General features: G+C 42.9%; 1 protein-coding gene across 1 annotated transcript in view; it reads left to right on the top strand.

The window, feature by feature from the left end:
- LOC108250579 (thyrotropin-releasing hormone-degrading ectoenzyme) overlaps positions 1-10,456 on the top strand; it is an 83,140-nt gene that overhangs the window by 9,038 nt on the left and 63,646 nt on the right. The window contains exon 4 of the mRNA XM_037981382.1: positions 9,884-10,038. Within this exon, the coding sequence (XP_037837310.1) occupies positions 9,884-10,038 (155 nt within the window). The remainder of the gene's footprint in view (positions 1-9,883; positions 10,039-10,456) is intronic.

Here is a 10,456-nt window from a genome sequence, read left to right as displayed (position 1 = left end):
CTGACCTGACCTGGGATCTGACCTGAGATCAGACCTGGGAGATCTGACCTGGGGTCTGGGATCTAAACTGGGATCAGACCTGAGCTGGATTATTTCTCATCATTAGTTGATCTCAGTTTAAGCTCTGCCCTGCGGGCAGCGGGTGACAGGCATTCCTTCAGGGATTGTCAGGTTTCTCATTTTCACCTGTTTTTATTTGTCAGCCGAGTCGAAGGATTTCTGTCGCAGTACAGGTGGAAAACGCTGACAGCCCGGGATGTGGAAGTTTCTTTGTTAACGAGCGGCGTGTCTCCGGGCTGCGTGACCTCAGCGTGTTCAGACGTGCGTTATTAACGACAGAACTGGTTCAGCCCGGAGCCGAGCGCCGCCGTCGTCCTAACGAGCGCGATCATTAGCCCCGAGGCTGCTCGGACAAACGAGGATTAACTGGATTAAATCACACTTGTTCGTTTAATTGTGCAGCGGCGATGACATCTTCCCGTCATCTGGGCTGAATGTGGGTCAGAGCCCGAGTTCAAACACAACAACGGGATTAAACCTGCAGAACCCGGGCCTAATGGGCCAGAATCACTGCAGTCGGGTCGGCAGGTCGGCCAGGATCCACACGGCCAAATGGAAATCACACAGAAGTTTAATTGCTGGAATAACTTTGTGTGTTTGAACCAGAATAATTAATCTTGTCCATTAGGCGTTTCTCTGCCTCTGCAGCAGTTTCTTTGTTTGAAGTGGATAATTTATGACCACAAAGCCTGTTTGTGTTCACTTCATTAGAATATAAAGAGCAATAAATCATTCCTTTCTGTTCGTCTGTCCCCCAAATATTTAACAAACGGACAAACAGGAGCTCAAATATTGTCCTGTTTTTATTCTCGTTAAACACTAATATGTGGCTCTTTATGTTTCCATAGCAACCTCTCATTAATCAGCTTCGTTATTGTGAAGCAGAATAAATCAAACCTGTACAGAGTTTTTTATTCATGTAAGGAAAACGCTCCTCGACTGAAGATCCTCTTCAGGATCCCTTCATTTAAAACTGGTTCCTCCAAAACCTCCTCAAGCTTTTTATTTAATGTTTTCTTTCAATGTTTGTTTTTCTTAACCTTCAGGAGTTTAAGCTTTTAAAGCGATCCACTTTTCTGTTTAACGTATCAGGAAACAAAAAACTGTCTTTATTTATTACATAAAAGATGAAACCAAAGAAGGAAAATCTGGTTCCAGCAGCAGAACTCAGTGGGTTCCTGGTTGTGGAGGAGTTGTGGCCCACTCTTCTTTCCAGCGTTGCTTCAGGTCATTGGTTCCTGTTTGTCTCTCTCATGGTTGTGGAGGAGTTGTGGCCCACTCTTCTTTCCAGCGTTGCTTCAGCTCAGCTCTCTGAGGTTCTGGTTCTGGACCGTTCTGTTGTAGATTAGCTGCTGTGTTTGGGATCGTTGTCCTGTTTGCCGGACAGATGGAGCTGGATGTTGATCTCTCATCAGAACTCTGGCAGCGTTTTGGATCAACTGAAGACTTTTTTTGGACACCAGAGTTCCAGCAGTCCTGCCTGGACGTAATGAATGTCTCTGCATCTAACTGGACTTGTGTCCGTTACCGTCCACAGTTCCTGTTGGGTCATCGGGACGCTGCAGGACACCGGGACAGATCCTGGGTCAGCGGAGTCTGAGCAGCTGGTGAAGCACGAAGCGTGAAAACCAGCCGGTCGAGTGAAAGAGTGATTCTGGAGACGAAATATGAAGGGAAAGACGAAGACGAGAGGGGAGAGACAGAACGGACCGAGAAAACCGAGTAGAAGAGTTCTGGTCCGGTCCTCATTTTTTAGATCGTCCCTCCAAGCAACCGGAGTTCCTGGAGTTGTTTAAGGTGGTATTGATCAACAATTCTCCACACTCCATACTTTAACCCAATATTTATTGTTTCTAAAGTGATTCTCCACCGTTTCTGCGGTCTAGTCTCTTCTTTGTGGGTTTGTGTAGCGTGGAATACAAAATAACCCCAAATAACTCAGGAAGAAGACACGTGACGTCACTNTGCTTCACATTTGCCCACAAAGATTTCAGCAAACCAGTTTCCTCCCCAGCTGCAGCTGTTTTGCACGTCCTGCAGTGTAATCATGGAACATAAACGCATCGACAAACACTTTGTGTCTGCAAACATGTGAGGAGAGCTGCAGACCAGGGACGATCCAGAAATGGTCATGAATGTCAGTTTAGAAGCTCTCAAAGTTCTCAAATAAAGCACCATTTGAGAATGTCAATGTTTGTTGGGCATTATCTTACAAAACCAGGAAGTATTTTTGGTTTATATATTAAAAGTTATGGTTGTTTATTGATTTTAGTAAAAAAAAAAAATCCTGGCGGGATTGTTAAATGTTTCTGTTTAGCTGCAGACTCCAGCAAAACCTTCACATCCTGTTTAACTGAACACCAACCTGAGCCAGGTGTGGATGTTTATCTAATATTATTTCCTGAGAGTTTTATTAAATTTTCTCAAGTGATTCATGAGTTTTTTTTGGTAACCGGCTTATAAAACATTGTCCGCCTTCTGGAAATTAATAAATTAAATCCTCGGAGTCACATCAAACATTTCAGATTGTCCATTAATCCTTAAAGTTTATCCTTTTGTAGCTGGAAATAATAAGTTTATTTCTGCATTCACAGATAATTATTTCCCTCAGATAAAGCATCAGGATGTTAATGTTTCAGAGGCTTACCACAAACATCACGACGGCCACCGTTTGACCGCCGCAGCCTGTTGGAGGGAAATAACGGCGCCGTTATTGTTCTCCGGTGTTGGAGCGATGAGTTGTGTGACAGCTGTCCACGGGAGATAATGGGTGTCACACAACAGCAGCAGAATAATCCGCTCGGCACCCACAGACGCCATTAAAGATAATAGTTTGTTCAAATTGCTGCTTCGAGTCCCAAACTTCACTTCCTGTCTCAGAGTTGATGGTTTATTATTCACATGGCCTTTAACAAGACCATTAACGACAAGAAATATGGAACTTTTTCAGGAGAATTCCATTTTCAGATTTCTTTTTAATGTATATTTAACACAAAACTGGAAATAACAAACCGGGAAGAGATATTTTCCATCTCAGGTTTCTGTAGAAGTCTGAAGGAGGGAAGTGATTTTCATTTGAAGCAGTTGAAGCAAATCCTTTGCTTTTTCCCGACTCCTGGGCCCAATATTCCAAACGTTTTACTTTAAGACTCGTAGTTGTTCAGCGTCTGAGCTCAAATAAAAGTTATTTCCTTTTAGATGGCTTCTGTTTGAAGGAAGAGCCCAAATAGTTCTCCTGAAAAGGTCAGAGAGATTACTCTGTGAAAACCAGTCCAACTAAGTTGATGGAGAGGCAAAGCAGAAAGGAGCCCATTAAATCTGCATGTGGATCCAGATCGCTGCTGTTAAAAATAACATGATAGGATTTTAACTCTGAGTTGAACTTTGTTCTCAAAGTGTCTCTCTGGTTTGGAGTCAAAATGCACTTGAAGGATATATATTTTATAATTTTATCTGTATAAAACTCTCCAAGTTAGCTTTGTGGGTTAATGTCAGCTAAGTTAGCTTTGTGGGTTAATGTCAGCTAAGTTAGCTTTGTGGGTTAATATCAGCTAAGTTAGCTTTGTTGGCTAATGTCAGCTAAGTTAGCTTTGTTGGCTAATGTCAGCTAAGTTAGCTTTGTGGTTTACTGTCAGCTAAATTAGCTTAGTGGGCTAGCTTGTAAGATTGTCAGATTGTGTACTGTTTGTTCTCAAGCCTTCCTCCTGAATTATTGAGTATAATTTAAGTCAGAATGTTTATGTAAATCTTTACAACACTCCTAAAGGAGACGGATCCAGTGGGAAAGAATGAGCCATAAAAAATGCTATAAAGACGGAGTTGTTGTTTTTCTCCATTATATTTAGACCAAAGCATGTCACAAACATTTCATGAAGACGTCAGTAAATTAGCTTCAGAAGAGAGCGAGCACATTTTGTTTCTACGTTTGGGTTTATTTCTGTTTCATCTAAAACTACAAGTGAAACTGAGCAACACGTTTGAATATTTTGAGCTTATTTGCTTCTCGTGAAGCTGCCGGTTTATTCCTCAGGACAAACTTCCCCATTATAACTTCACTCCGAACATGTCAACAGCTTGAAATTTATTTTGTGTAAGACTTTATTATGGGGTTGTAATGAACTCTTCAGCCTCCGGCAGCTTCCATCGCAGCTGTTTATTTGCAGAAGGTCCGTCTGTGGCTGCAGGTTAATCTGCGGCTGTGACAGCGTTTCAACATTCAGCATCTCTCTGGTTTTCTCCTCTGCTGTCGGCTGGAGATGCAGCAGCTCTCGTCTGAACGAGCTGAACATAATTGGGGGGACAAGTGGAGCTCGACCGCGGAGAGGAAGAAAGGCTGAAACAAAGATAGAAAATGGGAGCACTTCATGGCTGCGTAGCTTCATCTGTGGGGGGGTGAGACGGCAGCAGACCCCTGGGTCCAAATATGTGGAGGAAAGGAAGAGGTGGTCTGATTAGGTTGGAAAATAGAAGCAAAAATTCTAAAATAACTAAAGAAAGGCGAAGATTTCATGAAAATTTGATTGGAGTGTTATTTCAGTCTCAAAGTCTTGACTCATTTTTGAGTCACTAAACGAGTCAAAGTGTGGACAAGTGTCTGTGGTCGTACTCTAAACGGGGGTTTTATGTGATCTTGTGGTGACAGGTTCAGAGTTAAACCTCTCTGAAGGAACAGCACAGAAGATTACAGTTTAGTTGAAGCCTCCCTTCAGCCATCAGGGGCATGAATATCATTAAGTTTTTTCTTTTAATGATTTATTTAAACCATTCATTTTTAAAGGTGGGATGAAAACACGACATGATTCTTCGATGTAAGGAACGTTACCTTCTGATCGTCACACTTTGAAGACCCAAGAGGCTCCGCTGTCAGCAGAAGACTGGAATCCACCGAAATGCATCTCGACAAGCCCTGAAGTTTCTGAGACGGAAGAAACAAAACCGGAGCTTTTTGTCTCCGGTCACATCAGCCGAGTGGGTCGACAGAATCCTCCACTTCTGATCGCAGATTCTTCTTTTCCATCTTTGAGGAAGCGGCGCTGAAGGTTCCAGAAGGTCTTTTCATCTGAACTGGAACCTGCTGGGACATTGTCTCTGTCCACCAGTGAGACCAGTTTTCCCATCACTGTGGACTGAGAGGACCAGGAAAGAAGCTCCGCCTCCGACAGCCACGCCTCTCAGCTGGACTGAAACCTGCAGCTGTCCACATGGACAGGACTGATGTCTTCTGGAGGACAGTTTGATGGTCAGATGAGATAAAGACAGAGCTGTTTGGACAGGAAGGACGTTTGGAGGAGTCGAGGTGAGGCTGTCAGACGTGAGAACACTGAACCAGCTGTCAGGCACGGTGGTGGCAGCATCATGCTGTGGTACAACGTGAGGAGGACGACCTGCAGATTCTTCAACTTCACCTCAAACCAACAGCTGGACGGTGGAAAGTTGGACACAGTTTGGTCCAACAGGACAATGGTCCCAAAGTTCTGGAATGGTCTCCCTAAAACCCCGACCTGGAAACTTCTGGACTCTGATTAAAGTCGGGTCTGAAACCAGGAGACCAACCAGTTTAAATGTGGACAGCCTGAGGTCCAGGAGACACCTGCTGAGGGACATTTAACCAAACGTTGATCAGATTAAACCTTTTTAAAAACCAGTGAAGCTGTTTGATGTGGATTCAGGATGGTCCTGACTGACCACAGTTATTATAAAACAAACACCTCTGAGTTTCTGCTTCCCCCTCATCACCTCCTCTTTAATTTCCCACCAGGGTCAGAACTCGCCTTTCTTATCGAATCCAGATGAGCAGCACATCTGTAGCCATCCTCCGTCTCTCCGTCGGGTCTTCAAACACTCAGGATCCAGGTGAAACACCTGAGTAACCACGGAAACGTGAGACGGGCGTCTAATTTAGCAGATATGTCCCATGTCTTTGGGACCTCCTGAAGGTTTGTCCGCAGTAAAAAGAAACGATTCGTTTCATTTTAATTTAAATGTCTGCTGAGTATAATGTCTCATTTGCATGTTTCAGCTTAACACCCCCCCTCCCCGTAAGTAAAAACAATCATCTTTCCTTTCCCCCCTCTGCCAGCCAATCAGTTCTGCTGTCTGAGCCTCAGTCATGTGAGTAATGAGCTGTCAGCCAATCACGTTCAGCCTGGGAGTGGACTCAGCTCGTCCCCGCTCTCTGGAAACAGAAAACATCAACTTCTCTCCTTCGACGGGATTCTTCTACGAACTACTTTAATTCAATGAAAAAGCCGAAGCGTTCCCATGAAGCAACTCTCTGATTGTTCAGCAAATAATCCCTTCATCCAGACGAGAAGCCTTTTAGCTCATCTGAAACCTGCAGAGATCCAATGTTTGACAAATTAAAATCACACTTTCTGAGTTTTAGGGGAATAAAATGTACGGTTCAGATGTTAGCTAAAGGGCTAACATGGTTTGTTCCTGTTTTTAAACTGAACCTACGAATCTGTAGGGGCCTGAAAAACTGCAGATGACATCTTTTTCAGTCACCAGCAGGTGGCGGTAATGTACACCTTCAGTTTCTTTAAAATCCACAAGAAGAACTTTTTCAGTCAGCACTTCAGAATCTAGCAGTTTAAAAATGGATCCGTTTGTCTTATTTTGAAGGAATCGACGCATTTCACTGAGAGCTGATGATCTTACCGTCAACAAGATTTCTTTCATATTCCAAGGAAGTTATTAAATCAGTACATTACCGCCACCTGCTGGTGACTGTCGGGAATTCAGGTCTTTATTTCCGGTTCCGCCATAAGGTCCCGTTGAATTAACAACAAAATAAAAGCTCGTCTTTGGTTTAACCATTGCAGTTAAAAAAAACAAAACATACCCCTTTTTTATTTTTGCAATTGCCGTTTTTCTAATTTCGTTTTAAAAACAAAACAAACAAACAAAAAAAAAAAAAACAAACACATGCTTGTTTTGTTTTTGCAATTTTATTTTGAAAGGAAAAAAAACAAAGAACGAACCATCCACAGATTACCCGTTAATCCTGTCACCTCGCTCTGTTTCTAACACGTGTTATTTTTATTTCTCTGTTTCCCGTGAAAAGCTGCTGCTGAGAAGTCAGACAAAAATAAAAACACTTTTTGTAACACACAGAAAAAAAACAGACTTGAAGCTTAAAGCTGTCTGCGGGGCTAAAACACCAGTTTGGACTTTGGGTTGTTTGACCCATGATGGATCCGGCGTGAACGGTGGGAGCGCCGTCACGCCGAGACCACCGTGCGACAGATCGGAGCCCAGCCTTTGTGTTTGCTTCCATTCAGTGAGCCTCAGCGGGTTTATTTTTAATAAACTCCGTGGTTTTTGGTTTTATATCATTTCCTCGAGCAGATGTGGAACTTCTGCACATCACCAGGTGTGTTTCACCTTTATTCAGAAATCTGGAACAAAACTGTGAAACGTGTGTGTGTGTGTAAGGCAGCTGTTTTCCGGTTTAAAAGCAAAAATAGCAAACATGTTGCTGAGTGTTTCCCAGCCTGATAAATACAGCTGTGGACCAGAAGGAACTGGGGCATTTCTCCTGTCCTGTTGCATTATGGGTGTTGTAGGAAAGTCGTCCTTTTTGTGAAGTTTGACCCAATTTAAAGATCAGTAGTTTTTCTTTCTGCTGCTTTGATTTCCGTCGAGTGCTGTGCCACATTCCTTCAGAAGTTGGAGACGTTTGAAAGGATCTTTCAGATCCGGAGTTTTTCCTCCTGAAAGGATTCAGACCAGTTGTCTTCTGCTTTAATGCTCCAGTATTTTAAATTATTTTATTTCCTCTTTAATCCACACTCAGGACCACACAACGACAAACTGGAAACATGATTTTATACAGTTAATTCCAGAGAAAAACCCTGAAATATCCCATTACCATTATCAGCTCCGGTTCTCTGGGTCACAGCTGAGACCTTCTGTGATTTAAAAATGGCCTCCTGACTGATCTGCCAGCACAGTCCTAACTGTGAAGCACGGTGGTGGGAGCACCATGCTGTGGGCAACATCCACTAATTACTTTGACTTTCAGTACCGCTGGCTGATGAGATATTTTGCTAACAGACAGTGAGGCTGTATTTCACCCAGATGACAATAAGCATCTTTTATTTAATAATAAATACAAATTTTTGCATTAATGTATAAATTCTTTCATTTCTTTCTCCGTTTTGTCCGAAGAGTTAAAACTAAAAACGATCTTTTCAGAATTAATTCTGGAAACATAACTTCATGAATTTAACATTTAAATATTTCAGCTTCTTTTAATAAATGAACTGCTTTCAGCTGTGATTGCTGCATCTGATCCGCCGACGGAAAGTTGAATTTATTTGAAATTACAAACAAAGCTTTCCTCTCATTATTGTGCAGAGAAATTCCTTTTTAAAAAGCAGACAGGTTTGTGTTAACGTGAGAAAACTCATTTTCACCTTTACACCTTTTTTTTCCCTCCTCTTCCTCTTTAATCACTGGAAGGAAAACTTCTCCTAAAACAAGAACAAGAAAACAGTTTCATCTAAATTCTCAGTTTTCTGTTGTTGGTGGTTTAATCTTTGCTGCTGAAGTCTTTGTTGAAAGCAGCTTTAAACCCTCAGACTGAACATCTTTCAGGTTTATTAACAGGATGTTGGATTGTGTTTTAAATTTGTCCTTTTTCACACGTTTATAAATTATTCAAACCGACGCAGGAAGAAAATCGTCTGATTGGAGCCTGCCGTTAAAAAAGCACGGGAGGAATTCGCCTTTAAACGGGTCACATCACAGACTCTATGGTCGGCTTTAATGAACAAATTAAACATGGAAACGAGCGGAGGTACCGCCGTGATGTCATTTATAAACAAAAAACAAAACAAAATCCAGAATCCCCAAAGAAACCCAGATGGCCGCCCTTAAACAGCACAGATATGGTTGTAATTCGGTCATTTTTGCAGACATTGAACTGCAGTTTGGTGTGGTAGTCGCTGAGAGTCGTCCCAACATGTCCTCTGACGTCTCTGACATCATGACATCATCAAGGCTGGACCAAAATGGCTCCAACGCCATCATTCAAACTCAAGAACAGGTTTAAAAAGCCTGCATGACAGATGGCGGGGATCTGCCTTCCTGCAAGGACGTCTGGTTAGTTGGTTAGTTAGGTAATTGGTTGGTTGGTCAGTCAGTCAGTTGGTTGGTTGGTTGGTTGGTTGGTTAGTTAGATGGTCAGTTAGTTAGTTAGGTGGTTGGTTAGTTAGTTAATTGGTTGGTTTAGTTGATTGGTCCGTTGGTTAGTTGGTTTAGTTGATTGGTTCGTTGGTTGGTTAGTTAATTGGTTGGTTAGTCAGTCAGTCAGTCAGTCGGTTGGTTGGTTGGTTGGTTGGTTAGTTAGGTGGTCAGTTAGTTAGTTAGATGGTTGGTTAGTTAGTTAATTGGTTGGTTTAGTTGATTGGTTCGTTGGTTGGTTAGTTAATTGGTTAGTTTAGTTAATTGGTTAGTTAGTTGGTTAGTTGGTGCTCAGTTCATAAAAACCTCTTCAGTTTTGTGTTTCCTTAAATCAGAATCAGAAACGTTTTAATCCTCTTTGAGCTCCTTTTCCGTGTTTTTATCGTTTTAATGTCGTAAATCTTTTAGTTTCTTCCTTTTTGAATCATCTGGTTTTCCTCCTCCTCCCCCTCAGATGTATGGATCCTGACTCGTGGAACGTTGTCGTTAAAGTGACTCATGTGTTTAATTTAAACCCAGAACGGGATCTGCTCGGATGTTCTGTCTCAGAACCTCCTGGGCTTATAGAAATGGATGAAGCTGCTGTTAGATTATCGTTGTAATGTGTCGTCGTTGTGTTTTTTTTTTCCTCCAGATTTGTTGGCGGTGCCCAAACATCCGTACGCCGCCATGGAGAACTGGGGGCTGAGCGTCTTCGTGGAGCAGAAGATCCTGTTGGACGCGGAGGTGTCCTCCTCGTCCTACAAGATGGAGCTGACCATGGTGGTCGTCCACGAGATCTGCCACCAGGTAGGAGAGGCTTGAAGGCTTCGGGTTCTTCAGTTCTTTGTCTGGTCCGCTCGTTGTGTTCTGACGGTCGTGGACATTGAAGGAACCTGAATCAGACGTGAGATCTGATTGGATCAGCTGTTTGTCCTACATGTTGACACAGAAGAGACACTTTGGTTTTAGACCTGGAGAACCAAACATCACGTCTGAACTCGTGGAAGGACGGGGAAGAAAGAGCTCCAACAGGACCAAGTTAGAGCTCCAACAGGACCGGGTTTAGAGCTCCAACAGGACCAAGTTAGAGCTCCAACAGGACCGGGTTTAGAGCTCCAACAGGACCAAGTTAGAGCTCCAACAGGACCGGGTTTAGAGCTCCAACAGGACCAAGTTAGAGCTCCAACAGGACCGGGTTTAGAGCTCCAACAGGACCAAGTTAGAG

Source organism: Kryptolebias marmoratus, linkage group LG18 (genome assembly GCF_001649575.2).
Source record: "Kryptolebias marmoratus isolate JLee-2015 linkage group LG18, ASM164957v2, whole genome shotgun sequence".
In the NCBI taxonomy this organism is placed as follows: Eukaryota; Metazoa; Chordata; class Actinopteri; order Cyprinodontiformes; family Rivulidae; genus Kryptolebias; species Kryptolebias marmoratus.
This window is presented reverse-complemented; position numbering and strand designations above follow the sequence as displayed.